Source organism: Poecilia mexicana, unplaced genomic scaffold (genome assembly GCF_051168715.1).
Source record: "Poecilia mexicana isolate PSO_F unplaced genomic scaffold, ASM5116871v1 scaffold_3, whole genome shotgun sequence".
Lineage (NCBI taxonomy): Eukaryota > Metazoa > Chordata > Actinopteri > Cyprinodontiformes > Poeciliidae > Poecilia > Poecilia mexicana.
The window spans coordinates 14,768,741-14,784,116 of record NW_028263372.1 but is presented as its reverse complement, the minus strand read 5'-3'; the positions used below and the strand labels follow the sequence as shown (position 1 = coordinate 14,784,116).

The following is a 15,376-nucleotide window of genomic DNA, read 5'->3' as shown; positions in this document are numbered from 1 at the left end:
AAATGGTTCTCTTTACATAAAACAGAGTAGAAAGGAAAAGAGGATGATTTCACCTTTTTTTTGAAACAGTCATAAATATAGTGGGTTGCAAAATTATTTATACTCTTTTGAGTTTTCTGTAGTTCCTTTTGTACCATAGTGAGATCTCTAAAGCTTGAAATATTATTCTATTATCTCACCGTTCTTCAAACTTCACAGCTTTTTTTCTGACTGGTCCATCATGTTTCTTGGTTCTTCATGATGCGATTTCTTCTATACTGTTCTTTAATGAATCTCTGAGCACTCCACAGAACAGCTATATTAACTATTAACTAATTAGGTGACTTCTGATTGTAACTAGTTATACTGGACGGGGGTGAATTTTAAGGAATGACACAATTATTTACATTTTTATTTGTATATTAGGTAGTTTGCAATTTTTCTAGCACTTCACAATTTTTGGTATATCTCACAGGATATCACTAGAGATTATTCATCAAAATGTGAAGCAACGTATGCATTATTGTAAGACACTGCACTGCACATATCTGAGGTGAAGTTTACAAATGCTTTCCAAGAAAATATTTTAAGAAAAAGGCCTGGCTTGCTAGATTCTCACAAAGTAGGTAAAAGTTTAGAGCCAACACTCTGCCTCTAAGCCTTTCATCCAAATCTAAAAATCGCTTATCTAGAAAATCTGAGCACACATAGAAGTACAGAGGGATAAGAGGGATGCATAATGCATTAGAGGAAGATGCTCCTAATGGCTTCTTCTTCGTTTTGGGCAACACTGAGGATCCTGACGGCAACACAAGGGGCTTTATTTTGCTCTCTCCCCACTTCCTCTACTTGTAACAGAGAGGGGGGCAGGGGGGAAAACACACTACAATCACAGAGAATGTTGGATATCATATTTCCTACTTAGAGCAATTGTAAGTGTGTGCAGTTGCGTCTATAAAGATATAAAGCAGGACTATAAGAAAAACAGCAGCACATTAGGAGATGAGGAGAGAGAAAAAATATGAGCGCAGAGGAGATATCTGGATAACACCTAGACATACAAACACATTTACACACACACGCAAAAACAAAGACACACACTCCTCTTTGCCTAATGGCTTTGACCATAACACAGAAAGGAAGCTGGAGGCCGGACAGGGCTGACTAGACACTGAGTGGCTAACAAATGTTAAATCATGCAGGCAGAGGCTCTTTCTCTCCCTCTCTCTCTCTCCATCTCACACGTAGATGCACACACACACACCCACACACACATCTACGCACACACACGCACACACACACACACACACACACACACACACACACACACACACACACACACACGCACGCATGCATGCGTGCACAGTGGCGTGCTGAGCCTGACTCTGAGGCAGCTGGAGCCAGAGAGCTGAAGGTTGTCAGGAGACATGGCAAAGCATGTGTGTGTTTCTCACACAAAAGAGCCCCCTAATTGTTTGGGATTCATTAATGCAGCAGCTTTTCAATTGCAACCCAAGCTGTCAGGACACACACAAAAAAAAAATCCTCGGAGCTGGGAGAGAGGTGTATTCACACCGACTGCAAAATAACTGTATAATTAATACTGGGGGAAACTAATTTTTTCATGGTAAAGAAATGAGGATGGATTCTGAATGCTATCAAGACATGAAGGTGACCACATTTAGAGTCCCTCTCACGGATGTGTGATCACTGTTTACATTGCTCGTCGGCATTTCTCTTGTGTTTTTTTGTTTTGTTTTGTTTTTGAAAGACACAGGATTGACACATAAGGGGAGGTGGGGAGAGGGGAATGGTTTCTTACCAGAGGTGTTGAGGGTGGATCCCAGTGCTGATGGGCTCGGGGCCAGGCTGCTCTTAGAGTGGGGCGCAGGCGATGACGAAGAGGAAGAAGAAGAGGAAGAGGAGGAGGAAGAGGAGGCCGCAGGGGAGGAGGTGTGAGCAGCAGACAGGGTGGGCGCAGGGGAGGCCAGCCGCTCTCCAGACTCCATATCTGTCAAACACAATCCAATCAGCAGGGTTACAATAGCAAAGCACATCTACAGAAACACACACACACACACACACCCTCACACACAAATGTATACCGTCACACCTACACGCACGCACATGCACACACACAAACACACCCTGACACTTTTCCTTTCACATCTCACTTCCCCTGAACAATATTTCTATTTAGCCATGCTCACTGGCTCCCAGCCTCTATTGATTGAATACGGGGTACGATGGAGGGATGACATGTTTAAGGACTGTGATAACGGACAGCGGAGCAAAGCAGGGCTTTTACATTTTGATGCAAAAGTAAAATAAAGCGTGAAGAAGGTGCTTCCTTGACAGGACAGTTTGCCTGATGAAGTGGGATGTTTCGGAGCGACACAGGTCAGAGGAAAAACTCGAGCTCAAATAGACAAATAACACATTTGTCACTTTTCTTTGCCATTCCCTCCCGTCTCTCTGATACGCGGGAGCACAAAAGCAGAACTCATGCACACCTGTGCGTCTCATCTCCAACACCTGTGTTCCACCAAAATAAAAACCCCTCATAGCACCTGTGTGATGGGGGCAAAAAAAAAAGGAAAAAAAAAAAAAAAAGACATGCATCTTCCAACCTAAAAGATCTCTTTGAGGCCTTAAAAGACTGCATTGTTCGGACTCCTTTCAGCTGGAGCTACAACCAAATGGACATGCTTTTTAGGGGATGTGTGCATTAACCAACCCAGTAGCTTTCCATTAACAGTCTCAAAGAGTCACTACGCCAGCTATTACCAACCAACCAACAACATAAGCCCTCACAAGATGCATTTTGGTCATTCGGCAGCCAAATATTTGACTCATATTTGTCAGCTTTAATCCCCTTTTGCTTACGACCGAGAGGACAATGTGTAGTGCCCACACAGCCGCTGACTTGTGGAGCCGAATAAATACAAAACGGCTAAATAGAAATTACGCACAAACACCCATGCGCACGTTTGTACACACACTGATTTCAACCCCCCCGTTGTACACACAAAATCACCTCCCCTGTCTATCACATCAACCTGACTCTTTCTCTCTTCTCCTTTTCCATATCCCTCTGCCTGACACTAATCCAGGACTGAAAATCCCCTTCAAAAGCACAGTTTGCAGATTGTGTTTTACAGGCAGGCTTTGTTATTGTGTCATTACACATAAACAGTCTCTGCCTCCATCTCTCCTTCCTTCCCTCTCTCCTGCCACCCCTCCACCCTCCCTCCATTGCCCCTCTGCAGTGGGAGCAGAGCCACTGATTAAATCTCTGAGACAAAAGCTGCTATCCTCTGAATATCAAGTATCAGCCTTTCGCCAGGAGCAACACTGACAAGAGAGAGGGAGAGAGGGAGCGAGGAGGCGCGGATGACAAGAAAACCTGCTGCAGTCCGCGGGGAGGAGGCTGGTGTGCCATCGGACTCGGGCGGCCATGACTTGCCACTGCTGCAGTGGAAAAGATGGTGGCGGTGTAATTATGAGCAAGGTCAAAGGTCCTCAGAATGGACTCTTGTGAAAGGTGACAGCATGTGGATAAAAAAAAAAAAAGAAAAGAAAAAAGAGCCAGATTACCAACCTTTACTGTGAGTAAGTAAGTAAGTGTTCCATATTAGTTACAGGGATACATTTCTGGCTGAGTGAAGATGAGGAGTTTTAGTCTTATTTCACTGAGAAACATTTCCTCCCGGCCACACTATATTGCACGACTGGCTGTCACACTCTATGCTCTTTTGCTCTTGCCGTCACCCTTTAAATGTCAGGTTAGGGTGAAAAAGAAAAACAAGGGGAAAAAAGAAAAAAAAAAACAAAACAAGATCCTTCCGAAATATCAAAATTTTTTTTCCCGTTTCTGCGGATACTCCAGATGACGAATCTAAGTATCATTAAGAGCGTGATGAAAATAAAAGAGGAGCTGTGGCCCTTCGTAATTATCATAATGCACACGAAAACAAAAGGCTCGCGTCTCCGAGGACGAGCAAGCTTATGTGGTGTCAGCTGGTAAGTGAAGCGGATCATTCCCCACCTTTTCAGGGAGAAGGACACACACACAAAAAAAAGACCAAGAAATGGAGAAAGAAAGAGAATAGGCAAGACAATGCACTCTGATTTTGTTGTGGAAGGAAGGGCAAAAGTAAAGAAAAAGAGCAGAGAAGATAAAGCGCTGGCTGTAAACCATTCCTGTCGCTCCTCAATATCTGCACTTAATGCCTCGCCTTGTCAAAACGTGATGATGTGAGCAGAATTGATTTCCCCCCTAACAAACAACAAAAAAGCAATCCCTCCTTTGCAGAGGTGTAAAGCAGAGCTACCCTCCCCCTCATCTTCTCTCATCTCTTACCATCTCTCAAAGGGCCTCTTTCTGGGATGAGAGATGGAGAGGGAAAGGACAGCGGGGCGGAAAAAAAAAAAAACGACTACGAGGCAAGTCCATCTTCCTCTGACAACTACAAACTGATCACTTAGAGCAATTAAATCTAATAACAATAATAAGATTGAGCTCGGCAATGTACCACCAAACGCACAGCCACAACAATGATTGCAAGAATAATAGAGCGCCAAGGTATTTAAGGATCCAATCCTGACTTAATTATAAGAAATTAAAATGGATTTAGCATCGGAATTAGCTTGATTTTATAGGTAATTAACGGCACACAACAGTGGCGGAATAAGGCGCGCGGTATAATCTCCGTGAACGGCTAAATCAATCTGACTTGAACACCGACCAATCAACGTGGCGAGCTGCAGCCAGAAACAGCAGGTCCTCGCAGATGCAAGGAGAGGCAGAATTTATGCTAATGGCTGAACTATGATTTATAAGATGTGTTCCAGCGCTGGATTCCCAGTCACGTCCACAAATACAACACAGCAGCACAGCTGTCAATGTGTGCACCTAATAGTGGCTGGATGCAGCGGCCCCTTCAGGAGATAGTGTTGCTATAAACAGCTCTGCGCTTTTATGATTGCATGTGGCCTTCATATAGGAGCCTTCACTTGTCAGTCCCATCTAAAAAGGAGGGCACAACAGCATAAAGAGAGAGAGAGTGCGTGTGCATTTAGTGCTGGTGGAGATGCTTCAGATCAGGCATGTAACATTGCTTGATTACACAAAACAATACGCGTGCTTGTGAAAGGGTCTGTCTGCATGTGTGTCACAGCCCCAAACTATAAAACCTCCTGTGTGTCTCAATCCTGCCCCTTTTCTCCTTACCCATCAACACACACGTGCACACTCACACACATACACGTACACACAGTAACAGATGGCTGATACTAACTGAGATAATCCGCCAACAGAGTCATCAGCATGGATCAGTGGTAATCAGAGTGTGGACACAGTGTCTCTTCTCCAGCCGTAATGGAAGGAACGCCTGGCGCAAGAGAAGGGAAATGCATTATTCCCCATGATGCCCTGACCTCATTCAAAGACGCACAGTGGCTCCCAGCGCTCTCTCTCTCTCTCTCTCTTTCTTGTTTCCCCCCCCCTTCTTTGCCACAGACGACAAAGACTATATGATCGCTGCTTCGGTAACATTCACCGTCTCCTTTGGATCACTTACTTCCTGCCTTTTATTGTGATCCCCGACTGTGTCGAGCTCAGACCCCACTTCAAGTGTGTCCTGCACTGAACAGCGAACAGGGAAAAACAGCAAGTCAACATTCCAAGTGTGTCACGTTGAGGGTTACTGGCAACAAAACAAAAAAAAAAAAAAAAGCAGTGGACTGAGTAATCAGCAGCTGCATTTAAGAGTCACAGTGATGTTTGTTCATCTTTTTCCGGTGCTTCCATTTCCAAAAACCCAGGAACGATAAAACTGATGCCGAGAAGAGACAGTAATTCATCAGAGTGATATCAAGACGGTCTTTTTCTTATCAGGTGACATCAATAATTTTTATGGATCATTCCCTTTCAGAAGGCATAAACGCACACGCGCACAGAATTACTTTCTGCAGTACAAGTGCTGCTAAAATTATTCCCACATCATTCTGAATCAGCATCATCTTTGCTTTTATTTTTTTTTTCCTCCCTTTTATAGTTGTAGTTCAGGGACATGCTGTAGTTAAATCTGTTGTTTTATCCACGCTCTACAGGCACGTCTTTATCATATGGATGTGTATGTTAGCCAGAATTGAATTCTTAATATTTCAGCTCGTCTTGCTTGCATTTAAGAGCTTTTTCCTCAAGCCAACCTTCATGTAGAGGCACCATAAGCCAAGAAATTACATAACCACCTGTCGTTGTAGCAATAAGTAACAGACTTTGTCCAGTGTCATATGTCAACTCAGAGAACATCTGAAAGTTAAGAGCCAATGAGATGAGATGGGGACTTAAAATTTTATCATGGTGTTTTGTGGTATTTATTGTAATGGCGGTTAAAAGTGATCCTCAAATCCATCAATCTTTTGGCTCTAGTTCTATTTTGCACATACAGTCATAGCCTTACTAAAACAAACACATCTCTAAAATTAAAGCTTATTCATTATCAAAAAGGTTACTTCACTGTAACACTAACAACTAGGGAAATTCTACAGCTGAGTGCAAAACAGCTGCATCTAAGGGGAGTCCAACTATTAGCTAGACAGTTAGATATCTATCTAACAGTTAGATATACTCACTTTAACAGCCTTAGTGCTGTCACACAAACAATTTAAAAGTGCAGAAGGCTTTTTGGATGATCATAGAACTTAATATTTCAGCCAGGCCTTAGACCAAAACTGCAGCGCTCAAGAGAGTCAAACTCAACTTTTATGACACACCTAGGAGATTCTAAGTTACTTTCATTCAACTAAAATTGTTTCCGACAGAACATGACGATAATGTAAAAGGACTTTTATTTTTGTAAAACAACAATGCTTTCTCCCTTTTTATTTCCACTGTAACATAAGTGGCCTGTCAAAACCTATTTATACCTCTCTCAGTTAAAAGCATTCAAACCTTCTTATAATTGCTGACCAGCTTTTTGCGTGTTTCTACTGGTACTTTGATGATTTAACTTTTGTGATGTGCTCCAAGTCTTTGACGTTGGAGGGCCCCATTGCTATCACCCTCGTCTTTATCTCCCTCCATAAATTCACATTCAAGTAAAGACTCTGGGTGGCCGGCTCCAAGACATTAGTATGACTTCTAATCAGAAGAAACATGTTGGTAAAACTCAAAGATTATTTTAAACCTAAATCGTTCAGAGCTTAACTGTAGAAGGAACTTATCCTAACAAACATCACTGTAATAAAACACAATTTGTTTGCGTTATACTCCTGGTTACATTCGGTAATATTATGACAGATAAACACAAACTATAAGATCTTATGGAACAAAATCTGTTTTTAGCAGTTAATTGTGGTCCAGTTGTTTTAGAATATATGTCTATCTTTCTGTATTATTAAAAAATAAAAAATAAAAATTTAAACAGGATTTCTAAGAGTGCTTGTGAAGTCAGCGAATTGTGCCAATGGATGAAAGGGGTACAAAGAGGCAGCAAGCCCCGGTGGCCCATCTAGGTGACAACAACTAGAGTGACTCAGACTCCTCCCATGGCATCGCTCCTGCCCAGTGACAGATGGCAGAGCAAGGCATGTAGGGGATGGGCACCATTTCTCACCCTGCCTCAGCTAGCCTTGGCAGTTGTGCTGGCCACAGGGTCTTATTACAGCCACACCACTCCCGGCTTTTCCGTTTCCATGTTACACTGGAGCTTACCAGGGTACAGCTCCTGCTTACTGCTTGCCATGGTGAAAAGGTAATGATATGGTTGAGTGTGGCGTTAGCAATAAAAGACTTTCCATGCTCAGTTTTCCCGTCACACGTGCAACTATATAGTCATAAGAGGCTTTAGATGGGAGTGCAAAAAGGAGAAGGCGTGCCACATACATTCTGTATATTTTTGAACTGACAAGAAATCATCCCTTGCCAAATGGCTTTATTTGCCTCTTCAAGCATACTGTAGATGCCAGAGGCTGGAATCAGAAGCCCTACTCACCATCCGTCTCCGCTGGGTTCCCAGTGACAATAATGTGATTTTGGGACATGGTGATGACTCGGTGGAGGGGAATAGGATAGGCTTGTCACTTGTGTTTGATGTCAAGCCTATGTGTGACAGAATAGTGTTACTCAGCTCAACCAGACACAGCACTACTCCCATTTCCTGGCCATAAATAGAAGAGAAAGAGGTGGTTGTAAGACTCGTTGTGTGTGTTTGTGTGTGCATGTGTTTAGGAAAGAAAATCTGCGTGTGTGTTTGTGTGCGCAAGTGCACCTATGCACACCATTCTAAGTATCATGAAGTAAGCTAAATAATAAAATTCTCATCTCTTCCGCTCGTTCGCATCTGCATCCAGCCAAAGCTAATTATTCTCCCCATGGTAACGTAGCAGGGTCTTCACATCAAAAAACCAGAAGTGTGCATCAGGCAATCATCCCTGATGAATCTGCCCTTCTCCCTCTGCTAGCCACTCACACTCGTCTGTCTGTCTCACCACTCATTACACTTTTTTTCCCTCAGACTGAACCAGATCTGTTTGTCATTGGCCACACTGTGTCTATAAGAATCTATAATGACTCTCAAGCAGTTTGGAAACACACGCACACACACGCACACACACACACACACACACACACACACGTTTCAGAGAATATTGCGCTTGTGCACTAGAGATGTTCAACAAAGACATGCACAGTGAGTTATCATTTCTAGACTTTAAACTTTACATTTCACAGAGCTTCACTTTCTGTAATTCATTGTCAATCTCATTCTCCATGATAACTAAGGGTGCAATCTTGTCTTAAAGACTGTACTAAATTCCAGATCTAAATACAACATACTTTCACCTCAAAATGTAACCTTACACGACATGACGGAACAAACTGCCATGTTTGGAACTACGCGTGCCACTATTTGGTAGACAGATTGATGCATCGGTAGGATTTCATTCCATTTCGAGGTAAACAGATGAGTGCGTAAGCATGAGAGGTGGAAGCATGTTTTTTTAAAAAAGAAAAAAGATCAGTAGTGTCAGACAGTTGTATGCCAATTAGTGCTAGAAATACTGTTCTTTGTAGGGACAATCGGGAAACTATGTAATTAGATAGAAACAAGTGTTGATATCCATTTAGCTTCACAGTTTTGTGTCTAATTTGTCATTAAAACAACAAAAAAAAAAAAAACAAACACAAAAGGGAAGACAAAGAACATATCTTCACTAAACATCAGGCATAGGCTGCCCAGCTTTCCGAGTGATCAGAATAAGCATCAACACTGTCACATATAATTACATAAAATTGATGTAATAAACCCTGGTGCTTTGTTGTGCGTTAAAATTTGTGAGGAAATCGTACTCATTTTGCAACTTTAAATAAAAGCAAGACATACATGAAAGGATACGAAACTGAATAACTGTAATTACCATCTGTTATTGAAGAATATAGAGGGGGGGGAGGAGAAAATAAAGAGTATGAAAAGCAAAAGAATGGGCGTACTCCAGATATTTATAATGCAAATGACATGCATGTCAAAGAGCAAAACATACTGACAATGAGAGAACAGCGGAACCTTGCAGGAGGAATTTGTGGAGCCCCTTCTGTCTATGTGCTATTTCTCAGCAAATCCACTTGTAAGAGAGTAAACGTGGCAAAACTTTGATAAGAAGTGCAAAGCAAAACCTTTTTCTGGGTACTACTAGTTAAAAAGCTGATGTGATATTGCTTCTAGGCTTTGGAGCCTAGAAGCAATAGGTGATGTGAGAGAGGAACAAAACAGGAAGATGCTTTTGCTGCTTAACAGATTCACAGAGTTTACACTTCTTTTGCAGTTAGCAAAACATATGGCATCACCAGTCTGTATATGTAGATAGAAAAGATAGCATGTGCATCTATTTTACAAGAGAAACAGTTCTGAAATTAATTGAGAACTTTTTGAAGAAATTTGATGTCACTTAAACGTCAAGGTATTGAGTTCGTTTTTGTAAAAGTACACTGAATTTCTTTTAATTCTGAAAATGTATGCCAAACAAAAAAACTGCTGTGTCATGCTTGGTACTGAAGAATTATCTGTCTGCACCAATTACCATTTCGAGATATGAAGAAACGTCTCCTATCATGCTTGTAAAACTGACTGGGCCTCGTTTTACAAGCATGATAGGAGAGGTGGTTTTAGTCACCAGTGATTGTGGGATTTTAATATAGCTTGTGATCAAAATTTAAACATTTTCTTTTGTTTTGCCTTAACCTATTATCGGCATGCCAATGCTATTTTTTCTTTTTGTTTGTGTTTTTAAAATGAACTGGAGAAAAACTTTTTCTGTTTTTTAAAACATATACCACTTTGTTACAAAAAACTTCCAAACCAAATTAGACTTGCTTAGGGACACAGGCTGTGCTGCATTAATAAGGATGTCACTTGCAGATGGATGTTTGTTTCTTGTCAAAATCTGAATTTAAACAAAGTTTACAAAAATAATTTGTGCACTCTATACTCCTTCGAAGAACAAAGTTGATCAAAATCAGAAATGGGGAAACTTAAATGTAAAAATGTAAGCAAACAAAAGTGTCTCGAATATACTTAAATTATACTTCAATTTAAGAATAAGACGACAAAAGTTTTGAAGTCATCTCTGGGCTACCATGATGATACCTTCAAACTAGATTCTTTGGGAACCAGAGTCTTGCAACTTTTAGATGTGTCCCTTGTCCTCTACACTTGAATTAAATAGCTTCACTGCCTCACTAGCATGCAGTCAAGCTCTAAGGGCTCTGCTAATGAGCTAATATTGGAGCCAGGTGTGCCGAAGCAGAGAGACGTCTAAAAGTTGCAGGACTCTGGTCCTCGAGGAATGCAGCTTCAGACCGCTGCAAAAAAACTGCAGATGGCACAAATTTCACCTAATTAACTAAACAATTTTACTAAAAAGAAATTAGATTGAATATTAAAATACTTACTCATAATTTATTTTGAGGAAGTAATTAATTCCAGGTTAAGCTGTCACTGCAGTGTCGGACAATTCCTGGTTTCTTGATTGCAACTGGCTTAGAATAATCTGAATAAGTAACTAAAAGTGGGTTCAATAAATTCATTTTGGAAATAAAACTAATATTGAGCTTTTGCATAAAACTAGTAGTATTTTGTACATTTAATCTTCTGCATTTGTAAGATCCTTTGGAGAAGCTGAACATATCAATGAAGCCCTACTAATGAGTGCGTTACCAGAGGAAATCAGGTCTTTGCCGTAGTTCACAAATACGTTAGGACCTTATCAGCACTCACAGAAGCAGATTGCTATCCAGGTCTTCTCCTTCTGTCATTCAGCTGTCATTAGATTATCTTAAAATGAGTAAATGGACTGAGCCTATGTAGTGCTTTTCTAGTCATACTGACCACTCAAAGCACTTTTACATAGAAGTCCCATTCACCCAGCCGCACTGACAGGACTCATAAATTCATACAGCGATCAGCAGGCAATTTGGGATGAAGTGCCTTGCAGCAATTGAGACGAGGTGGGGAAAATCAAACTCACAACTTCCAGAATGGCAGAAAACTTCTCCTCCTGCTGGGCCACAGCTATCTGAATTGCAAGTCTGAAAGAAAGTGGCTTCAGACAGAAAATTCTTTTTAGACATCAATGGTTTTACCAAAGGTATATTTTGTCACTGTCTTTTTGTAAAAACTATCTTTTTTTTTTTTGGTCTAAGAAACTTGGATAGTAGTTCAGTATTCTAATTAAAAGGTTCACCTTGACACAGATTTCTTTTACAGGCAGATAGACAGAAGTAAAGGAGTGGCCACTCTGCTGACAACAGGTAACCTCGGGTGACTAAGACTTCACACCAGCTGAATAATTCATAAATCACCAGAACAAACCGTTGCATTGAAAGAGTAATAAAATGACAACCCTGTCGCAGAGATATCAATAAGCCACGATTCATATTAAAAGAAATTATTCCAATATCCATTTTCACAATTTTCATAACACAACATATAATCAGCTGCTGAAATATAGCACTGTCTGTAATTTATGGGGAGCCGCATTTGCTCTCCAGAGCATTATTAAACACGCACTAAATGCTAAATTTTGATGGCTGATAGTATGAGTGGGGAAAGAGGTGGGGGTCTCCACCCTCGCTACACAGTTAGCAGCTCAGTTAGCTATTACCATTATTAAATGAAAAGGCTCCCCGCGCCTCTCGCTTTTTCTTCCACACCTCTGTCACCTTGACACCTTTTCCCTACCCAGTTTTTCTTCTCTCCCTCTTTCCCGCTGCCAATTATCTCATGCTTTTTGCTGAGATCCACGCTAATAACATCTGCAAATAATGACTTTATTAAAATAATATAAAAATAAAAAAAACCTCGCTTCCTCTTCCACACAAACAGACAAATGCTCAGTGAAGTTAAACATGCGTGTAACGCGAGAGACAGTGGTGGGAAAATTTGCTCACATTTGTTTTTCCAAGTACAGAGATCAGACGAAGCTCTTAAAAGATACAGAGTAGTTTCAGAGAGAGAGAGGAAAAATAAATCTGGGAGCATAAACTTTGATGAGAGAAAATCTAGCTGCATTAAACCCAACATGTCTGTCAACCGTGTTCCTCTGCTCACACGGGTGCGTCGCCTAATGTTAAACATGTGAAAATGACCGACTGGGAGAGAATGGCGTTGTATTGACAGAGATGGAGGCAAAGCAGCAGGCAGTCAGCCACTCTGTTCTGCTTCACTGCAACATGGGAGGGAGGCCAGCGTGGACACACACGTGCATGCGCACGCACGCACGCACACACGCACAGATGTGAAAACACACACATGGGCGTGCACACTGACGGGCAAGGACACACTCTTGCAGATAAACACACAGTCACTGTTTCTGGCTACACACACACACACACCCAGAGAAAGAGAGAGAGAGAGAGAGAGAGACACACACACACACACACACACACACAGTGCAGCAGGTGAGGTGCCAGCACATCACAGCGCTGCCATTTTTCAGTGTCTTGCTCAGGGAGAAGCGCTCTGACATTTTATGAAGCACTCTGCAGAAATCAGCAGCTTGTAATGGCGGCTGGACTGTCACTCCTTTCCACTCCCTCTATCTCTTTTCCTCACGCTGCTTTTAAGATATTATCTCCATTCATTAGCATAATCTAATCAATTTTACAACACTGGCTTTTAATTAGAAATCCCAATCTTGCCTTCTTATTCCGTTTAGACCTTTTTTATTTGAGAGAAAATTATATAAAACTGAGGCAAGAAGTGAAAACAGCGGTGAAAAAAAACGTTAAAAAGTGCCTCATGTCATAACCAACAGACAGAAAAGTTTTAAACTGATTATTAAAAGGACACAAATGATAACGCACTAGATTAAATAGTTGCTTTTAACAAGTTTTTCGACAAGTAATACACACCAATGTTATAGAACAAATTAGTCCATTATAAAGCTGCAATTAGAGAAGGACACCTGAAGGCAGTCGTTTACTCACATTTTATTTGACCCTCGGAATCATGGCTGCTGATATTACAGTACGTGCTCAGCAGAAAGGTTGAATGATTAGAAATCCAGCTGGAAAATATGTCGTCGGCATAAACAGGGAATCTATAGCTTTGATTAACTCTCCGGTATATTATTGTTGTGCCCGACAAGCTCTCTGTTGAGCAATGATTAACAGCTAGTGGCTCCACAAACCGCTGCTAGCACATTAACGCAATGTTTACATTAGGCAGACCTGCGTGGAAGCCATTACTGCTGTACCTAAGTTAACACTTGCCTTTCATAAGCCGAGAGCATGTGGCCCAAGAGTTCACAACACTGACAAACCTTGGCAACCGTGGCTTAAACGTTCCCTCTGAAGCTTCACTTAGGGCCAGTGCATTTTTAAAGTAACTCAGAATAGTATGCCCACAGGAAAAAAAATGTGACTCGACTTGAAATATGTGGGAAGTGTCAGGGCCAAATCTCTGAGTGTAGGCTATGCTATAAACCTTAAACTAAGCCGATTTTATTAATGTGACATTAGCATTTGTAATGAGTAAAAAAAGGGTGGGGGGACCCCTTGGGATATCTTCGTACTTATGTTAAAAAAAAAACACACACACACACACACATGCCCACACACACATAGGCACGGACAAACATGCAAACATAAACACAGAAACCAAACTGCATCACTACATTTAGTGAAACTCCAGAGAGAAAAAGTACAGAGAGAAAAAGTTGTATGTATATGAGTCCAACTAAGCTTGTGGAAAGTGAATGTTATTGTTCTACATTCATATGCAGCAAATCACTCCAGTCAAATAAAGTCTGGTATTCACCTCACTCTAAACTCCAGCAGAAAATAAATACATAAATTGCTATCAATTTAAAAGAAAAAAAAAACTAGATCACCATGCTGGACAGTTTTCTTCCTGCTTTCTCTTCAACAAGCTTACAGAGCACATGAGGCTGACTTAATCTGTTTATCTTACAAAGGTCATGGCAAGCTTTTACATGTTAGTCTATTGAGTGAACTGTAAGGTTTGAATTAAATCAATGCTGAGATGTACATTACTCATTATAAAGGTAACTTTGACAAATCAATCAATGATAAATTGTTTGAGTGAATATAAAAACAGTATCATTTGTGGGCTCGCATAGCATTCAGATAAAGACTGTTTTTGTAACAGAGATATAAAACTTAATCTATATTCACAGCTATAGTCATTGCGCCATGATTGATGTCAAGGCAGTAATGTAATAGGAATGTAGACAAGGCATTTGAGAAATGATTTGGGGCTGATATGCTGTAGAATGTTTAACTAAAGGACAGCATTTGTAGGTCTTGTAATTTATATTTTCTTCAGAAGACCCAAAGGAATAAATACAATTTTACGTTTAAAGTGTTTCAATCTGAAACATGGCATGGAGATGGAAACATTATGCCAGTAATAATACATATGTGTTTGAGTTGTGCTAGTTTTGCTAACATATTTACAACAACCTGTTTCTATACATAAGAGGCCCTACACAGCATCACATACAGCAAAATGGAAATGATAAAAGCAGGTATAATCCTGAGTTGACCTACATACATTAAAACAAAAGTACAAAAACGGAACTCACACACACACACACACATATTATATATATATATATATATATATATATATATTTTTTTTTTTTTTTTTTTTTACAATTTCACAATAAAACATCTGACCTGATTTTAAAGGATAGTGAGCCATTGGATTGTGTTTAAATGGTTTCTTAATCAAACCCCTTGGGACATTTACTGACTGCAGTGACGTGGAAGCCTTGTGATGATGTTTGCTCCAATCAAATCATGCAAGTGTTGTATAAACACAGCATAAAAGTAGCTTTGTCTGAATTTGTAAGGCAACAATGTGAAACAAAC

At 40.6% G+C, this 15,376-nt stretch overlaps 1 protein-coding gene across 10 annotated transcripts in view; it reads right to left on the bottom strand.

Moving 5' to 3' along the window:
• Positions 1-15,376, bottom strand: part of baz2ba (bromodomain adjacent to zinc finger domain, 2Ba) — a 72,365-nt gene that overhangs the window by 29,200 nt on the left and 27,789 nt on the right. For 5 of the 10 annotated variants that reach the window (XM_088004209.1, XM_088004214.1, XM_088004210.1 and 2 more), the window contains exon 1: positions 1,802-6,675. In XM_088004209.1, the coding sequence (XP_087860335.1) occupies positions 1,802-2,036 (235 nt within the window). In that variant the 5' untranslated portion in view covers positions 2,037-6,675. Of the gene's footprint in view, positions 1-1,801; positions 6,676-15,376 lie in introns of those variants that run through there. The other 5 variants (XM_088004211.1, XM_088004213.1, XM_088004215.1 and 2 more) reach the window with 2 other exon arrangements.